The 20,113-nt window shown below is 39.1% G+C and overlaps 2 protein-coding genes, 1 long non-coding RNA gene and 1 pseudogene across 5 annotated transcripts in view; 1 reads left to right on the top strand and 3 right to left on the bottom strand.

The window, feature by feature from the left end:
* Positions 1-2,137: 2,137 nt before the first annotated feature.
* LOC149113988 (uncharacterized) lies at positions 2,138-5,676 on the bottom strand. Its single transcript, XR_016206379.1, has 2 exons — positions 4,988-5,676; positions 2,138-4,196 (listed from the first exon to the last, which is right to left on the bottom strand). It is a non-coding gene; the product is annotated as an uncharacterized LOC149113988 (long non-coding RNA).
* A 5,444-nt stretch (positions 5,677-11,120) lies between these two features.
* LOC149113987 (rhodopsin, GQ-coupled-like) lies at positions 11,121-13,777 on the bottom strand (annotated as a pseudogene).
* A 1,565-nt stretch (positions 13,778-15,342) lies between these two features.
* On the bottom strand, positions 15,343-18,654 carry LOC149113986 (uncharacterized). The gene is made up of 2 exons (XM_089286022.1): positions 16,717-18,654; positions 15,343-15,405 (listed from the first exon to the last, which is right to left on the bottom strand). The coding sequence occupies exons 1-2, from the start codon at positions 18,244-18,246 to the stop codon at positions 15,343-15,345; spliced, it is 1,593 nt and encodes a 530-aa protein (XP_089142148.1). The 5' UTR covers positions 18,247-18,654.
* Positions 18,655-18,736: 82 nt separating this feature from the next.
* The window catches only part of LOC110069316 (sperm flagella and cilia-associated protein 2-like), a 49,306-nt gene continuing 47,929 nt past the window's right edge, over positions 18,737-20,113 (top strand). For all 3 annotated transcript variants that reach the window (XM_089286616.1, XM_089286614.1, XM_089286615.1), the window contains exon 1: positions 18,737-18,907. In XM_089286616.1, coding sequence (XP_089142742.1) covers positions 18,850-18,907 — 58 coding nt within the window. In that variant the 5' untranslated portion in view covers positions 18,737-18,849. The remainder of the gene's footprint in view (positions 18,908-20,113) is intronic.

The following is a 20,113-nucleotide window of genomic DNA, read 5'->3' as shown; positions in this document are numbered from 1 at the left end:
TGACAGTCTTCAAAGTTCAGAAGATTTATGTTAAAGTCACCCATGAATAAACATAACTTATTACTTTTTGAAAGTTTCTCAAGAGTTGAGAAGACATATTTGTTAAAGTCCTCAGTTTTACCATTTAGGTGTCTATATACGACAGCGCACAGAATATTTTTATATGGATCACGATTAATCTCAATCCATAGAGATTCAAACTCTTTTGTCGTTAAACAAATATCATCTCGAAAATGAAATTGAATCCCCTCTTTGATGAAGAACCCTACACCACCAGCATTAGTCACAGTTGGCTTGGAGACAAAATCATATCCTTCAATAGCAATGTTGCTAGTTAGATCACAGTTACTTTTTATCTTTGTTTCAGAAAGGCCAGTAAGATCGAATGAATGTTGTAGATCTGATAGCAGCATTGTCAAACCATCATGGTTAGCAGAAAGACTTCTTATGTTGAAATGAATTGTAGAAAAGAGAGGCATAGATTTGCTCTGAGAAATATCCTCATTATTAAGAAAGTCTTCTAGAGTGTAATATTTAAAGTCTGGCTGCTGCATTATATTATTTTCCACATCATGATTATTAAGACTGGATATCTTGTCAAGTTTAGATAACAAGTCAAACCGCGGTAAGTTATCTATTAGTGTATGACATAATACATAAATAAGTAATGAACAGTAAGTTTTAACTTAGCCAGTTGGTTGTGGTGAGGAGGGATGAACTCTACCATCTTGCTTCAAGGCATCCAAATCCGATTTCTTGTTTATGGCAACAGCAGGGCTTTGTGAATCTCTACGAAGATAGATACGACCATAGAATGCCCAGATGTACTTGTACTTCAGATCCTTTCTAACTTTCAAACTGTCCTTAAAAAGATCCTTGTTGATTTGAATAAGGTTTTCTGAGATATAAATCTTGTTCTCGGAATGTAATCCAAGATCCAGGTCTTCTATTGTCTCATCGCGTAGGAATTTTCTTGCTTTATAGAAGCGATCTCTCAGCTCTCTTCGTACAAATTTCACAATTATATTGGGCGCTCTGAAGCGCGAAGAATTCGATGAAGCTTGCGAGCCTTCCCTAACTACATCTCTGTAGGGCTGTTTTGGTAGTCGATGACTTACGGATAAATCGCTTTCCGTGATATCTATTCCTATTAATGAGCCTACTTTTATTGCAATTTCCTTCGTGTTTTCGTCTTCTGCTTCGGGTATGCCGGAAATTTCTACGCACTCCTGGCGAGAATACTGTTCTAAATTGTTCAATGAAGCCTCGCAGAATTGCAGTTTGCTGGCCAGTTTAGCATTTTCGGCTTCTAAACTCGCATTCCTTGCCTCAAGTGAATCAAGTCTTGCTTGTAGAGCCTTATAGTTGTCATCAACTTTTTTGAATAGGTCGTCTAGCCTTTTTGAATAGGTCGTCGCGACGAGTTAAGGCTTATAAATCATCCGGGTTCAGGACTGTCAAAGACTGTAATGAAACATACTCACAAGTGGCCTCGGGTGAAGCTAAAACTAAACCAGGTAGCCAAGCTACAAAAACGCTTAAGGTGGCTGAACACAGTTTTTGATACCTGTGTTTTATTCACCTTTTTCTCTAAAACCCTTGATCTCTCGGTCACCAAAAACGGCAGCAAGCAAGTTAACAACACAAACTTTGGTTTTTTGATGGTTAAGCTGACGTATGTGCCGTTGCCATGGCAACATGAATAAAAATAAACAGGCCTTTAAAATCGGTTTTGTTTATTTGTAGAAAATCTAGTCATTAGATTTTCTTTATAATTTGCATGCAACAAGCTTGTAACGATTCTCACAAGTTAACACCATTTTACTAATAATTTAACAGAGAGATCTTTACTTATCCCTTCTTGAACGTTCACTGGAATACCTAGAATTTCCTTTGTTAAGGTTCAATTATTTTCAATACCCCATTTACTTATTTCCTAAAGTATTTTCGTGCCAAATTTCGTGAAATTCTAATGGGTGGTTCTCGAGAAATAGGCGTATTTCCGAGAGTGCAAATTTTCATTCAATCGCAATTTTTTTACTTGCTACGCATGCGCTGCATTTAACTGGGTTCTTTCGGTAACAAAGAAAAAGCTGAGAATTGCTGGGTTCTTTGCAACGTTACCTTTTCTAACATATTTTTGTGTTAAAAGACTAAAGCCATCAATACCCTGCGTTCAATTATAGAGAAAAATAGCACAGACACTGCGGGTGTTGAGTAAATAAAATGATCGCTCTATTGACGGCATGTTTGTTTTTTGCAATCCTCGTGCGCGCGCTGAATTGCGTCAGCAAAAACGCGCGCGAAAACTGTGTTCGGCCACCTTCATTCTCGTCCCCAGAGCCTCCGTTTCTTTTGGTCACGTGGTCGGAGAAACGGAGGGCTCTGTTAGCAGCCATTACCGAATGTCCGTAAATCACGGACATCCGGTAACGCATGCGTAATTTTGGCCTGCATATCTGCTCATGCTCAGAAACTAATCCTGAGGGAGGGGAGAGAGGAATAGAGAGTATTCTTCAGATGTAAACAGATCGGAACGCTGACATGTGTTTTCACTTCGCTGAAGTTAGGTGATTTAGAGTTAAAAAGAGAGTAGAAAGCGGCCTTAAATGCCGTCGCCGCTTCAAACACGATTGCCAGCTTGTGTAATATTTTACCAACGGGTTTCGCGGTGCATTTTGTGGTGGACCGTCTAGAAAAATTCAGGAATCGATAGCTGTGTTCTTGTTGTTTCTTCTCTTCATATTCGATAAAAAGGAGAAGTTTAAAGAGCGAGGTGCAGTTGTGAAAGCTTTCAAGCAACGTAATCAGGATACGGCATGTATTACGTCTATCGATGACACGGTAAAATTTGTTTATGGACACACGGAAGCGTTTGTGGAAATCAGCCGTGGAAATTGCATCACTGACCAGAGGATTTAATAATAAGCCGTGCTGATAGATGAAGGGAAAATTTTTTTAATTGTAAGAACTATTTACTTCCTGGTTATTTACATAGGTTTGTAAGCTGCAGCAGAATAAAAATCTGTTGAACTCAGGAAAGTTTTGTTGTATTGGAGTTTTGCTCATGTTTCCTTGCAAGGAATGTAATAAAGGTGCTCACTTTCATATGATCTTTCATGTCCTCATTTTTTCAAGTAACCCCATTCTGTTCTATTTTTTTTTTACAAAAAAGGGTCTTACACAATCAACAGATCATTAAACTGTCAAATTAAATCAATCGATCAACTTTTATTGTGCATTATTTAGAGAATTAATTTACATCAGTATTATAATTAAATAAATATGAGAAGAGAAATCTATTTTGCATATGGCTATGGAAAGAATAAAAAAAATATGTGTGTGGTAACCAGGGTATAGGGTAGCAATTGGCCTTTTGAAGTGGTTACTGCCTTGTTAAGAAAAACGCCAAGAAAAAAAATAAAAGTCCTATGCCAGTTGTTATCGAGTGGTTATATATGTGTGCTGGGGGCTTCCATAATGGCTCTGCAGCAATTTTAATTAGCTTATCTGGAACATCTAATGATGACTTTTGTACATTCAGGCTTAAGAAAAGCCTGTAGACATTACAAAACTAGATATAGGGCTATTCCACCATTTTGTCCCCCATCCCCCACTGCTTTTGTCGATGTAATTGTTTTTGTTCATTTTATGCCTTTCAACCAGCTTATATAAAGCTTAATCTTTTGGGTGCTTTCAACAACAACAACAGCACCAATTTATTTCAGTATTCCCATATGAGTACATGGTGTTACCAAAAATATAATACAGCTAAAATGATGTAACTATAACATTGGTATCTGGCATTGGTATACATGTAGAGGTTCCTGATGTGAAGAGAGTGATTCATATTGGTGTGCCTCAAGGTACATTAAGGAAGATTTTTTTTTAGGAAACTGCATGAACAAAATGAATGGGAAACAATGCAATGTCATTGCTCTTTTACAATTCATGTTACTTTATGGTAATAAGGCTCTTCAGCCTGTTATACAACCATGTGCAACAACAAATCTCAATGTATACTTTCGACGTCTTGTGGTTGATCAGAACATCAGCCGCAGCTTTACTATCAACAATGGTTCTTTCTCCATCTCCTTTTTTTTCAGTATTATTTATTGAACTGCAAGAGCAACATTCCTATTTGAATTATCCATAAATGGTCATCCTTTGAGGAATTTATGTAGCACTATTATGGTCTGAAAATTAACAAAGAATAGTAAATAATGGCAGGAAATAAATTATCTTTCAAAGGCTAACAAAAAGATTATGACATTTTTCTTATGGGGATATTAATGTAACTCTGTACACCTTTAATGTTTGATTTGTTTTTAGTAGAGATAATTCCCACATTACATTTGGAAACCCACTAGTCCTGATGATTCGTTATCAGTTATACATGTATAAATGATTGTCTCTTATATTTGTTCACAGTTATTTGCATGGATGATAAATTATTGTTATTTACTGATTGATGTTATTGTGACGGAATGAAGTTTTGCTAGTTGCAGTTGCTTTGTAACTAAAGTGGGGAGAGAGGAAAGGGCCTCAAATTTCAGCTATGGTTATCTATGGTTATTTTCCTTTACACATCATTTCCACAAGTAAATTATAAAAAAAAAAAAAAAAATTTGGGTGAAGGCTCTAAAGCAAACTAAACTCTTGCCTGACCACAAAAGGTTTGTTCGTGTTTTTTGGGGGGAGACTATAGGGGAGGTCTCAATAATAAAGAGAGGGGAGCTAAAAAAAAAAGATATTATATATATCTATAACAGCAGAAGCTTCTTAACAGATAGTAAAAGATACATACATAACAATATGTGGAAGAAACAAACCAAACTTCATGTTCAGACCATTTGCTACAGCATCCAGGTACATAGCAGAGTATTATAACACGGACCTTTGACTCATTTTGGCAATTTAATATCTACATTTTGGACTGCTAGAATCTGATCTCCTTGATCTTTCAGAGAGAGAAAAACACACTCACCTTCGCATTTCCAGTGCCACATTTGCTTAGCAAGAGTGATATATCTTCGTCTTTTCCCCTGGCTCTAAGTTTCCTTTTGAGCTTTTCATAAAGGAAGTCGAACGTTTCTTAAAACCCACTGCCGATTCGAAGTTAATTTTATGATTTCTTGGGGTATGGTCAGCGACAAAGTAACTGTTGTATTAGCTGGTTGATTCTCAGAGTTCTAAACGTTTCTTCCCACCTTCTCCGCTGCTACAACAAAGGACGATGATTACGATCGTGAATGACATCGTTGCAGGCGACGTACTCCTTTGGTTACGTGGAAACTTTAACGATTTCTTCGGATCGATCGGGAAAGGTCACCATTTGTTTTTTCGTAAAGCGCGCCTGTGTCAACTGAGCGAAGGTGCCGCCATCCGGGCCGGAAGTAAAATGGAATGCGTAGAGCTTTGTAATTTTCATTTCTGCTGCGCATTCATTTTTTTGTCAGCCAATGAAAAAATTCGAATTTTTGGGTGCGTCCAGAGCTACTCGTCAACGACTTTTTAAGACGAGTAACACTGGGGACGAGAATGGGCCACCTCAAGTAGCGTCTCAAAACGTTCTCCTTCGCACGAGGAGAAGTCTACTAAAGGTCCCGTATTTCAAACTAAGGCATGACGGGATGCGTCACGCAATCAAAACGACTGAGAAGGCGTTACATGGCTCCCCTCATACATTGAAAAAATGTCTGAAGTTACAATAAACAAATACCAAGACTTAAAGTATTCTCAGAGTTTGATCACTATTATTCTTTCCAAAATGAAGAATCAGTTCAGGTTCCCCAGCGGGGTCGTATCCCAGTAGTAAAGGTTCCTTTATCGGTGCCTGAATCAGTTGTCGCTTTCATCTTTATTTGGGCGGTAAATCAGGATCAACTTGTGAATGGGTCTTTCAAAAAACTTCTTGACCGACGCGACAGCGATAAACCAGAAAAGATAAATATTTGTTTTTCCGCTGTTGCCTGTGAACATTGCGTGACCATAGAGCAATTCAGGTGATAACAATTGAGACGAATTTAAATCTTTTTTTTTCTATTTCGAGGGGTCTAAGTTTTCGGGGTCTGAGGTCTGAGGTCTGAGTTTTCGGGGTCCGAGTTTTCGTGACCACCCCCCTGAAAATGAGTAAATCCCATGCTAATGTGGTAAGCTTTGATGAGAATGTGTCTTAGTCGTCGACCTTAATGAACTTATATGAGCGAAACGAACAATTTTTAATGAACGAAACAGCTATTGAAAACAGGACAAACATCGGCACCATTATATAATAATGTAATTTCATTTTTACAATTTAGTAACAGCTAAACCTGAGGCTAGGCGAAATATTGGTTTAAATATACGACATTGTGTAAGCCTTGCAGTAGTTTTTGACTTGTTATCGTTTTACTTTTTCAAGTTTGGCCGATTAGATCTCCTGTGAGATCTAACGTTCAATCAAGCAGGACCTTCGTTCACAGCTTTGCAGTTTATAACACTTAATTATAGTTTTAAATATTGAGTTGTCAACGTTCAACCGACATCTAGTTAAGTTTAGATTAAAGTTGTGTTCTATATACTTGTCTTGTTTATTTTAGTACATTAATCTGAACTCTGAGTTGGATGTGAAATGCACATAAACTTAGCCAAAAAAGTCCCAAATACTTGATTTGGATAAGTTTCAATGATTTTTACCCTGTCTTTTGTTTACACTTTTGCTTCTTGATTGAAAAGATAACAAAGAGAAAGAAACCCCCTGTGAGCTTGTTGGAACGCATATTTATGGTCGACAGATTTTTTGGATCAACACTGAAAATGCTTGCAGAAGATCGAGGCTAATTATTTTTATGTTATTTACCTGCAATTTATATAGAGACAAACGGCCCGCCATTGGAAAAGAAGTGCTGTCTCAAAAGAAACCTTACCTATAGCCTTGAGTGAAATGCAATGAAAAAGGTGTGTAAGTTTGTACGACTTGAATACATGCAAATTTTCCCACCAGGCAGACAAAGACTACCCTATGAATTTTTCGGTAGAGATGTCCTCTGTGACCCAAGAACCCTTAGCCTTTACCACTCAATGTTCAGCTGCAAGTTTGCCACCCAAGCTATTGTGAAAGTATGTGTTTGTAATATGTGTGCAACAAAAGCCAGCGAAAAAAGCCTACGCTATGTGAGATAAGTGCACCTTGCGTGGTACGTTCCCGGTTTGTTTTAACAGCCTTCAACAACACGCCAATAATTGCAAGTTCACCAACATGTTTCATCTCCAGATTACCTAAACGACGAGTTTGGCCATAGGTCTCCTTTGATTGAAGTTTCTGAGCCGAGCCGTAACACACACGCTTTATATATTCAAACGAAATAATTATAGTCTAATGCAGCAAAAAGCTATAAAATTGCACAGTTTATTTATAACAGTTTTGTTTAGATTTGACCATTCGTTCTCTTGTCAAATGAATAATTTTGGTGTTTTGTTGATGTGTTTTTCTTCACAGGGCTGAACTTGAATGTGTGCACGTGACGTCATCAAATTCTAAAATCCAAAACTAAAGAGCCCCTAAAGGTTTTATCCTCATCAGGCATAAGAGGTAGTAAATTTATATCTGTTTACAACTTCCCAGCCCAATAGCGTCCTCCGTTTGGAAACCAGCGCATTTTGAATTTCGGAGTTATGGCGGTGCGTGACATGAAGCTAAGACCGCGTTTGTCGAAAAATATACACTTATCTTGTGATTTTTAGCCATTTTAGGAGTTAATGTATTAGGAAAAATGCTTTTGTAAATGTTTTTTGGTTCGGTTCAGATAATCAGTAGTCTAGATAGCCAAAGTAAGTTCCAGATGTTTACACTATTTTCCGGCCGCCATACTGGAGGACTAAGAAGCTCCTCCTACATGGCGACTCCATACTAGGCTCTATAATTTTGCGCGGAACATTTCGACGAATATCTCAACTTTGGAACAACGCACACACCTCAAACTTGGAGAACTGTCTGCTTCACTTATTGTCTATGATATCACAATTTCTTGACTTTATCCACTCAATGGATTTTGATTTTAGTTTTTATTGCGTGACAATGCACACACTCTATAGTAGAATATTCTAACATGGCGTGATCTAGCTGAACTGACTTATTTCAGTTTAAAGTTTAGGACTGTTAATTCGTTTATATAAAGCTACAAACCTGTTAGTAGATCTGTGATTGCCAAAGAGAACAAAAGAATGTTGTGCGGTCTTTTCAACATGGTAGGTTTCTTCATCATAATCACACAGAACAGTGAGTTCAACAAAAACGACAGAACTGCTATTAATCCAAACATTCCGGCCTCCCCGCTTGCTTCAGCTTGAAGGCTGTGATCGTCTAAAGCTGGTGTTGACACTCCGTTGCTGGAATTATTTCGCTGAGGTGAAAATGTACTCTGTGCATCCATTTTCGACATAGCGCGCCTGAATTTAGTGCTTACTTTTACTTTAGTGTTTTTTAAATTAAGGAACCTAAATAAATAAAACTAATACGGAAAAGTCATTACGTAAGTCAATTATAGCTTAACAAAGGTATACTGGTTATACCTATTTACGATTCGTCCTACCACAAGCTTAGGGTTGACAATTGAAATTTGAATAACTAAAGAAACTGCCGTTTATATCTACAAAGATCACGTATCACTAAGTAAGCTTTCCGCCGACTTAGTTTTGTTGATTTGTTGCGCTTGTAATCTTTGTTGAATTTGGTTTAAAATAAAAAAAACTTAGTTCCAGTTATACTTTATTTCACTGAATAGATAGGAAGGAAAAAAGTCCACTAACGAAGGTTTGTTTTGGTAAAACTTTGTTAAGGAATAAAAGAAAAAAAGACAAGCGTCCATGGTTTGACAATGAGGGGACAGCTGAAAACGACAATTAACAAAAAAATTTATCAACGAACGATTCCCGTCACCACTCTTATGCAAACATTTAGCGAGTCTTCGTCGGCAATCAGTTTAGTCAAATGTTCTTTATTTGTTGTTACCTTTGTGATATTTGCTGTATAATCATTTGAACCTCGTTCAAGGCAGTTTTCTCTAAAACATGCTTTACTTCTTTCGAAAGAAAAGACGAAGAAATAAATTGAAGCGTGAAAAATCGTTTCATAGAAAAGTGATATATATTTCCATGTTGATGCTCTTGTTAAAATTTAAACAACGTCACTATGACATTTACCCGGATGTTTTTATAAACATAGTGGACATTACTAGCTTCTGTTGTCTAAACTAAGTAAATTCGTGCCAGATAGCCTCCCTCAGCGTTAATATTTAGTTTTGGAGGATTAACATTCAACAATGTAAAGTCCTTGTATATTTTACTGGAGCTTAAGAACACATATAACAATTTACTGAGTAAGACGGTTGAATTTAACTTGCAGATGGAAGCACACGGTTTCGTAAAGCTACAGAGAAATATCAGAAATAGAAATACTTACTTATATGCAAACCATACAAGATATACATGAGGGTCAATGAGGGCGGGGGAAATTTATATCCTCTTTGAATACCCTGACTACTAACTCTTGCGGGTCCCGGGATAAAGATATAATCTTTGACGTTGATTCGGGTCAGCTCTAACCGAATTGGCTCACGTTCATTACGGCTCGGCTTTGATTGCCAAAATTTGTTATCGAATTAAAGCTTCTTTCTGATTTTATCCAGATAAAACTCTGAAGCGAGGGATTTATGAATGCTTTATTAATAATTTAAGTTGCTCTTAATATATGCTCTTTCTGACAAAATCAAATGTTCACTGTGCACGAAGTCAGAACCTTACATTCAGCCACTGAACGATAAAGTTATTTACTTCAGTACAAAACATATTCAAGATGGTAACGACGACTTTTTTTGTGTAAACACGTTTCGGATGAAACTATATTCTTCTTCAGTACATGTAAAATGTAGAAAAGGATCATAATGTGTGAAAAAAAGTATTGAATTACAACGGAAAATAAATGTAGAACATATAAGTCATATTAAAACGTGACAAGAAATATAGAAAATATAGATATTTAATTGTCCGATGAAAAACATATTTGCTCATTGACAAACAAAACTAAATAGCCAGTGAAAGATTGACATGAGAAATTTTCTTGGCATCACAGCAGGCAGAAGAAAACTTGTAAACATCACGAGATCGCAGCGACTTGGGTAGACTGCCTTTTACACTGAACAAGTTTCTTGACATATTGGGGACACAAAAACCAAATTAACTTCATGTCGAAATGTTTCAAAAACCATCGAGTAAAACGCCTAATTTTGCATTGAGTCGTGTTCTAAAAAGGGCCAACGAATGAGGTAATTTATATTAGTGGACTGATGTTTCCCGATAGCTGATAGTGGTGGAAGTATCGGTAGGAGCAAGGAACACTGTGAGATGACGTTCCACGGCATTGTTATCTATAATGCGTGATGGAAACGTGTTTAAAATATTAATAAGTTCCTTGTTATGAAAAAAGAGCTAGGTATTGTTGGTTTTATAAATCTTGTTCACCAAGGTACTAAACCCAATTTGTACGATGACGGTACAAAACTAACAAAGTTAGTGAACATTCCAAAGGTTACGTGAACGTTGACAAAGATATATTTTAATTAACCGCCGTACCAAGTTCAATTTGTAAAGCTGACGGTTGATAAACGTAAGGTAAAGTCTACATGCATACGAGCCAAGAGGTCCATCAGGCTGCTGATTATCTCGGTTTCTGTAGCATGAAGCGACTAGGAGTATTTCTACACCCCCATGAATGGATCCTAGTCCATCGCATGGTTGACCCCAGCATTAATTTCGCTGGTACCCATTTATAAACTTGGGTGGAGAGAGGCACTGATGTAGTAAAGTGTCTTGCCCAAGAACATAACGCAGTGACTCCGGCCAGGGCTCGAACCCGGACCGCTCAATCCGGAGATGAGCGCACTAACCACGAGGTCTCCCACGGTTAGCTGACGGTTAACAGTGGTTAATTTACCTATGTCAACTTCATTGTCTGTGAAGTTATTGTCTGCAAATTTTGATGTTTGAAGCTGGACAGAATATAGACAATACACCTCTATCGGGCGAACAAACTTTGTTGTTCTGATGCATCGATGTAGAGTGCAACAAAGAATAACCACAGACTATTCAAAACATTTCATAGTTTCCAGGCTTAATGTGTCCTTTTTGACTTGACTTGGTAAAAATACTCTTGAACACTTTTTATTTTCCACTGTATAACCTGCTTTCCTTAAGGGCTCTACTGTTTTGGTAAACATGAAGATCTTAAAAAGATCCGCCCTGTACTCTCTAGTGGTCATCCAGTAAATCAAAGGATTGACACACGAGTTAAAAATAACAAGAACTCCACCCCAATGGTGCAGAGGCTGGCTATTCTTAGTGACGCAAAAGGCAGTAAGAACGTAAATGGTTTGAGCTGGAAGCCAATACGATGTCAGAATTTTTCAGGTCACGGCGCACATGCGCAGTAACGCTCTCTGCTGCGCTCTCTGTCGTTCACTATGGCATCTTACCATTGGCGATGTCTTGAACAGCAGTTTGATATGGACAAACGAGGCCCAAGTAATCAAACATGGAAAACAAAACCCAATCAGACAGTAGATAACTATCATGGCTTGAGTTCCCTTTTCTCCAAACGGTGCTTTAACATTGAAACATTTGCTTCCTGACAATTTCCACTCAAAAAATTTGTTGATCTATTGAAGACAGGAACAGACCCAAATAGCCAGGATGTAAAGAAAGACCCTCTTTCGGGTGAAGTAACGCTTGTACATAATGGGTCGAAAAATACGATACCATCTTTCTAGGGCTAGGCAAGTGACCTTTAAAATGGAGACTCAGTTCCCAATGTGAAGAGCGCGTATCGATTGCCGAGGACACGACAGAAGATTTCCCCAGTTAAACCCTGAAGAGCTTGAAATCAAGCGACACTGAAAATATGCCCAGGAGTAAGAGGAATAAAAATTCCTGTTGAGTACATGTAAACATCAAACTTCATTGTTTTAAACACCTTCATATCTTAAGACATTTACTTTCATAGAAACCTAAAGTTGGCGACTGGTCGTGATGTGTTTTCACTGCAGCTACCTTTGTATGTCGGAAGTTAATTTGGATTCATCATCCGCAGCTCACATACCTCACACCGACGACTAATTTCACATGCAGATTAACAAAATCACCTTCAGATCTTGGAAAACTCCACTGGATTCACGATTATTATCATCAATAATACTGCTACCTCAAACACCCGCTTCTGATTGGTTGGAAGCGGATCCATTTATCCTAAATTGTATCGGTTGCTGAACAATTAAATTTTAATCGCCCGTTTCACAGCTAACTTTTCTCATTTGCATTGCAATATAATCTAGCCTGTATGTGAGGCAATTTCGGGCTATCCCAAAATTGCCTGGTACCCAACGCTGGATTACACTGCATTGCAAATGTGAAAAACTAACCGTGAAAGCTTTCACATCAGTTTCTTTGCTAGAAACTTCTATTTACGGTTGCCTTTTTTTTTAATATAAATATTTCTTTACTGTGGAAACAATTTAGGGATTAATTGTACCTGTGAACACATCGAACTTGTTTTAATTTCGACTCGTGGCTGCCGCACGAGTTGGATCCATTCACGCGTGCTCTCTAATTGTTTCTCAAACAATTGTTTCTTATTCAAAGGAGCATTTTGGTTAAAAACTGGAGCGAGTCGATATGGATACAAACGTCTCAATAAAAAATTTTGCTTTTCTTCCGAAGATATAAGATCAAATATTGGATCGAAAGAGTCATAATAATAAAAGTACGGGGAATAATTTCGCTGCTTCTGTTCAAGATGAAGACAGGTTTATTTTGGGAAAATTGGGCAAAAAACCTTAAGACATCTTGTTCAATAAAGAAAATTAGGCCGAACGCATTATTTCTGACATATTGCTTTTATGACTAGAAGCATATCCATCCCTTATGATGACGACGGGGAGTTGTTTTAGCTTAGTTTTTCAAGTTTTTGTTCGAAAAAGACAATGGCTGCCTCTGTGAGTTCACAGTAGATTCAGCGCTCTTTTTTTCTAAACGTCCAACTTTTGTATTTTGCAAATTTAATTTGTTTCAGGTTTATTTTTATCGAAGGACTCCACTCTGAACGGTCTAGAATAATACTTCTTTTCACATAGAGCCAAATGAGTTAGCTAATTGTACGGCCGTAAATAAAAAGTGATATTCTTTTAATGTCGAGACCATGTAATGATCCTAAACCTACCTGTCATCTTCGTGAGAATCCAAGCCAGCCCTTCGACTGGCGTGTTCTTTGCACCGCATGAGATTTGTGGTTGTTGAAAGCTTGCTCATTCAGTAATGGAACCAGGCTTTTCCCATGGGAAATCAATTAAGAAAGACTTAAATACTCGATTTGTTTGGATGGTATGTTTTTTTGATGACTTGATTTTAAGTCGAAAACGTTTGGCTTTTTTATTTTATGTTTTATCCTTGTAAATAGTCTTTTTATTTGGAGAATTATTGCCACTCCTTTAATCGGTTATCTTTGGCCAACTCGTTAGGATTAAATTTCTTGAAAAAAATTGATTGCGTAAAACATTTTCAAGTACCTACCTTCTAGTAGATCTGTGATTGCCAACGTCAAGAGAAGAATGTTGTGTGGTGTTTTCAACATGATGGGTTTTCTTATCATAGTTAGGCAGAATAGGAAGTTCAGCAAACAAGACAACACTGCTATCGTTCCGAACATTACCTGTCTTACTGAAGCCGGTATCGGCATCGTCATTTCTTCCCGCGAAATGTTTCGCAGCCGCAAAAATCTTTCGCCCCTCATTTTCGAAAACCACTATCAAGAACTGAATGAAAGGTCTCCGGTTTCGCAAAACAGAAGCTTCTCAATCACCTGGGTCAGAGTGATGAACTTCTGACGAACATTGAAACATAAAATGTTTAGGCAAGCAACCGGAACGATGACCCTGCTGGTATACGTTGGATCAATATCAATTCTTTTTGAATTAAAAAAGCTTCCCTGGCCTTACGGATAGGCCAGGGAAGCTTTTTTAATTCAAGAACAATTGATCCTGATGGTCTGAACATCCGTGAAGAAACATTTTAATTGTTTCCATTTGTTTTCTTTTATTATGTTCTTTTATCATGTTATTTTATTTTACCGTATGCTTATCTTTAATTTACTGTGTCAATTACTTTTACGTATTGCCGGTATTACGAAAATATCGGCTACATAAAAACACGTCCCAATGTAAAATTCTCATTGTAGCTGAAGAAGGCTGGTTTGGCCATCAGAAATATAGTACACCTTCAAAAAATCATGCTACGTTATGTCGATTTTTGCTTTTGTATTCTTCATTGAAACATACTATCCTTTTAAAATCACGTTTTAATGTATTGCAAAATAATTTTATAATAGGGAAAGTAATTTAAGTTATAAGGCAGTCACTTATACCTGTGAAAGTTATTCGAATAACAATGTATTGCAATTGCTGATTTTTACTATCAAGAATAAAGCTGGCAACCATTCAACAAATTTTAATTTAAAAGTCAACAATCTGAGATATCATAGATCAATGATATCTAACCAACCTTGCAAAGATTTAGGTCTGAACCATTTCTTATATCTGCGTTATTCGGATAAACATTTCACGCAAATTTATTTCTGGTTTTCACTGTAACGCCATTAAAAAAACTGAATTGTAACCATATTCAATTAAGTAAGTTAAGAATCTGAATCTACCAGATTGTCATATAAACAATCTCGCCAAGATTTAGGCCTGTGCGGTCTTTCATTCGCGCGTTATTCGGAGAAGTGTTTCACCCAAATTTTATAGAACTTTGTTTGGAGACGCCATATCAGTGTCCTTGGAATCGGAGGGGTGGCAGTAATATGAGAGCCGTAAAGTAACAGAAACATCTGTCATTGAGTTTTAAAAATAAATCAACGCCTTAATACTCTAGGTCTCCGACACATTGAAATTAATACTTCATCTAATGCAAGGACTGTTCAGTTAGCAAAAACTTCAAAGACAAATCAATCTTCTAGGGCCGCCATTTCAATGTCACCGAAGGCAAAAACTTGGAAATTAAAACGTGCTCTATAACAAAACGAAGAAACAAGTAAAGCTGAAACTTTGTAAAACATCAAGTTCTTAAGAAGTCTTAAATCTGATAAAGTTTAAACCTCAGAAGGGTTGGTAATTTCTTTATTTGGGAATCTGACGACGTCGCATGACCGGCAATAATTCAGGTTTGACACCTGTCGCACAAGTTTTTGTTCTCGAATAAGTTAATCATCAGAGTCTCTGTTGGTAAGAATAGAAGGTCATAGAAAGACTCAAAATCCTAAATCTGGTAATCGGTCGTTTCGCCCGAAAGCCAGTTCGCCCGGACTAAAATTTCTCTTCTCTAGCGAAAAAGACAACATTATTGGCATAATGAAACAAAGTTATATCACACATATTTATTTTTCGTTCTCAAATCCATTGACCACGGAGCTAACCGACTGTCAGTCCGGGAGAACTTTCGCGCGAAACGACCTCAGTTCGTTGCTAACTTATACTCTGTATTAGTCAGTGTTGTTTACATGCTAATTAATGTCGAGGAAAAGGTTGTTGTTATTCATCGTGGTAGATGCAATAATAAAGTGTATTATCGTTTGTCTCACGATGTAGTCACTTGAGATGTAGATCGTGACGTTTCGACTGCTTACTGCTAGTCTTTTTCAGGCGATAAGGTCGACTGATTGCACGGTATCATTTATATCACAAAGGTCGGCTGTGATTGGTGCATTTCGATCCTCCTATTGTTCCGGCGAGTAGCTGTTCCCTCAGCGGTCCGCTGTTGTACCGTTCTCCTGTTGTTGTGTTTCTTGATCGTGGGTATCCATGCTTCAGGAATTTCAATTCCACTATCCCTGTTGATGTTATTAGGGTGAAGTCTTATGTGAATAGCTTCCTTGACCCTACGTGTGTACCAGTGAGGATCTCGATCAATAAACTTGACATCATTCCAGATAGGATAGTGGCCGGTCTCGTGGGTGTGTTCAGAAACGGCGGAGGTCTGGGTACGGGCGAGTCGTATATCCCTGTCGTGTTCTTTGATCCTCTCCTGCATAGATCTCCCTGTTTCCCCGATGTAGACTTTGTCGCACTCACACGGAATCCTGTAGACAACACCATCTTGTTTAGCCGGGTTGACAGTGTCCTTTGGTCGCACTAAGTGTGACCGAAGTGTCGTGTCGGACTTAAAGACGGTGCGAATGCCTTGTTGTTCTAGGCAGCGGCGGAGAGACTCCGAAACTCCTTGGACATAAGGTAAAACGGCGGTGGATTTAAATTCCGCGACAGGCTCTCTTCTTGGGGTTGTTCGCGCCTTTGTGATCTTCTGTACAAAAGAGGAGGGATATCCGTTAGAAACAAGTACAGATGACAGATGTTTCTTCTCTCCAGCGATTACTGATGGTTTGGTCACAAGACGTTTAGCCCGGTCGTACAGACACTTCACAATACCGCGCTTTACTGACTGAGGGTGGTGTGAATCATACGCTAGGTACTGATCAGTATGTGTTGGTTTCCTGTAGACACTGGTGGTAAGGCGGCCATCAGGTTCTCTGTAAATTGACGTGTCGAGAAAGGCGATCTTGCTGTTGTTCTCGATCTCCATGGTGAAAAGGATTGATGGTTGTTGACTGTTCAGGTGTTGCAGGAAGACATCAACCCTATCCCGATCCAGGATGGTGAAAGTATCATCTACGTAGCGTTTCCAGATCTTAGGCTTGCAAGGTGCGGACTCTATTGCTTGTTCTTCAAATATCTCCATGTAGAGATTAGCAATAACCGCGGATACAGGGCTCCCCATGGCTGCGCCGTCTCGTTGTTCGTAAATCGATCCGTTGTACTGGAAGTACGTAGATCTTAATACGAAATCCAAGAGGTCCGCGATTTGAACTGATGTAAGTGTCGTGCGGTCAGCCAGGCCTGCGTCGTTCTCCATTTTTTGTAGCGCGGCTTGTACGGCGCCCTCGATCGGTACGTTGGTAAACAGTGACTCTACGTCGAAAGACACCATGATCTCGTGGTCCTGGATCTCTTCACTGGCGATAGTGGAGGCGAAGTCAGTTGAGTTCTTCACTGTGAAGTTCGAGTTACCTGCAAGAGGAGATAATACGTTAGCCAAGAAAGCAGACAGGTCGTATGCAAAGGTGTTGACACACGACACAATTGGCCTAAGGGGTGTGCCGGCCTTGTGGATCTTCGGCAAGCCATAGATCCTAGGTGGTTGTTTGTGTCGGGGTCTGATCTTATTAGAAACCGCCTCTGATATGTGTCCACTCCGTTTCAGGGTTAGCAGCTTCTCAGATAGCTTCCGGGTCAAGCGGTCTGTCGGATCTTTGTTGAGCAGCTGGTACGGTCCGGAATCAATTAGCGCTGACATTTTCGCGTGGTATGTGTCAGCGTCCAGGATTACGCTGGCGCGACCTTTATCGGCCGGAAGGACCATGATGGAGTTGTCCTCTTTTAAGCTTTTAAGAGCCTCCTGCTGTTCCTTCGTGATGTTGGGCGTGGATGGTTGTGCCTGTTGAAGGATGGTGTTGACGGATCTCCTGACTGTGTCTGCTCGCTCCGCATCTAGTGGCCTGACTGCTGACTCAATCTTGGCGATGATCTCGGTGGCTGGGACGCTCGTAGGAGTCACGGGGAAATTTAGACCTTTCTTCAGTAAGGACACCTCAGCTTCGTTAAGGGTCCTGGATGACAAGTTGATAACCCACTTTGTTTTGTCAACAAAAGTTGTAGGAGAATCAGAAGTATGTTTCTCTCGCAAAAGTTTCTCAAACTTGCGCTGTTGACGGTCTTTGGTGGTATTAAAGACTCGCTGGGTAGTGGATTTAATCTTGTCGAGAACTTCTGCAGCGTCATCCGCAGAAAGAGCAGATGTTATGCTCTGTGCTGTTGATTCGGCTTCTTTCTTCGTATCTCCCTTGGCTCTCTGCGTCAGTCTGATTCTTTCCCTCAGGAATCTCATGGATGCTAGTTCAGCGACTCTGCGTGCGCCTCTGGTGGGAACTGGCGGCCGAACTTGCAGATCTCTTGGAACAATGTGGTTCTTAATACACCTTGTGAGAAAGGTGAGATGGTTGGTATAGCGTGCGAGCTTGCGTGAGCAACGCTCGTGTCGACGAATCAACCTTAGGGCTGTGCGCCCATATTTCTGGTCAATGTCGAGGAAAAGGTTGTTGTTATTCATCGTGGTAGATGCAATAATAAAGTGTATTATCGTTTGTCTCACGATGTAGTCACTTGAGATGTAGATCGCGACGTTTCGACTGCTTACTGCTAGTCTTCTTCAGGCGATAAGGTCGACTGATTGCACGGTATCATTTATATCACAAAGGTCGGCTGTGATTGGTTGTGTCACAGCCGACCTTTGTGATATAAATGATACCGTGCAATCAGTCGACCTTATCGCCTGAAGAGGACTAGCAGTAAGCAGTCGAAACGTCGCGATCTACATCTCAAGTGACTACATCGTGAGACAAACGATAATACACTTTATTATGCTAATTAATATTTCATTCTAACGACCTGTGCGGAAAATGCTAATCGCGTAATAGCATTAACAACTTGTGTCATTGAGAATATTCCCACGCATCCTGGCTTTTTCAAGCCCCGCGGCCCAGTTTCAAGCTTTCCAGGCTTCTTGTTTGACCGAGGAACGGAGGGCCTGGACCTCACTTTGTTTCCTTGGTAACCACTCTTCGTGGTGTTTATAGAGAAAATGGCGCACATTTTGAGGTAAAGAGACGACAGTCCACATTTAGCGTCCATTTGGACGTTTATACTTGCCAAAATGACTGATATATTGTGCAGGTGGCTTAATGAAGATGTTAAACTGAGTAGGATCATAGGTAAGTCCTTTGAAAACGGTAGTGTAACAGCTAACGAACGGTTGTCTCATCTTCACTAAGCTAATTTATTTATTAGATTTAACAGGTTTAAGCTTACTTTGGCCAGAGTCGTTTTGCCGTCTCGTACAACAGTTCCCTGCTTCATCGCTATAAAAACTGCTAAATTTTGTGTTTTGTTGTATTCATTCCCTAAAATCTACGAGAAGGTTTTAAAGCCTTTAACTGGATTAAACGGAGCATAAACTTGGAGAACAGAATGTTCTCAAATGGGTTTATTTTAGTTACCCAAGTAATTGGTTATGGAAGAGTTGCAAAAGACACGGCAACGGCGCGATACCTTTCGTTTCATGATACACGAGGCGCTAAGATACTACTGGAAAGAAAAATCAGCTGTTGAGGTGAGCTTAAATTTGCCGTAAGAATGGCATGTTTTAAGTACATATACAATGTACATGCCATACGTCAAGTGAATAGTGCTTTCACACGTTCTAATTTGCTAACTCGGAGGTGACTAGCAGAGTTCTATTTACCTCCGAGCAGAGAATTTGTAGTTTCTGAACATTTGTTGGTTTACTTGTAGTTCTTAGTTCTAAATAAAGTAATTTTGTAGTCTGCCAGTTATCCAGCTTGTGTTGTGTAAGCTAAAACAATTACTCACCTCAGTGTTGGTGAAATGGCAGATATTTACTGAACTGCAAAGTGGCAATATCAACCATTGTTATAAAGCAGGAGTAAACAGGGCTCAAAGTTAACGACCAACTGGTCGCATATGCGACTAGATTTTTGGCTGTGCGCCTAGAAAATCATGTGTGGTCGCACCCCCACGCCTTAAAAGCCAAAGTACAGTGCGACTTCTCTAGTGCTTACTCACCTGACCATAATAACGTACTCAGATTGATAAATATAAATATAAACATAGATATAACACAACCAGGCACCAAATAACAAAGTTGCACCATTTTCCTTTCATCAGTGTGTGTTCTATTCGTCATCTTTAAGCCTAATTTCCCAGTGGATTCTCCGAACTTGAATGTTCATTTTTTCCCCAAGTTCTGTGTTGTAAACAACTCCGCTGACACATGCAAATGAGGGAATGAAGCACAAGCTTAATTCTTGCGCAATCGATGATCTGGCGGAAAGCGTGGAAACGGGGGATGAGAATTAAATTGTGTGCTCTTTCTTCGCGAACAACTGTTACGGAATGCT

Source organism: Orbicella faveolata, unplaced genomic scaffold, assembly GCF_042242905.1.
Source record: "Orbicella faveolata isolate gen_17 unplaced genomic scaffold, um_ofav_v1 contig_14, whole genome shotgun sequence".
NCBI lineage: Eukaryota > Metazoa > Cnidaria > Anthozoa > Scleractinia > Merulinidae > Orbicella > Orbicella faveolata.
The sequence above is the reverse complement of the archived record's forward strand: the minus strand, read 5'-3'. Positions and strand labels throughout refer to the sequence as shown.

Bases quoted from the DNA above. Each gene is read 5' to 3' on its own strand.
- LOC149113986 (XM_089286022.1), bottom strand. From the start codon at position 18,246: ATGAATAACAACAACCTTTTCCTCGACATTGACCAGAAATATGGGCGC. The intron at 15,406-16,716 runs GTTGATGTCTTC...CTTTTTCGCTAG, and splicing joins CCATCCTGGATCGGGATAGG to AGAAGAGAAATTTTAGTCCG.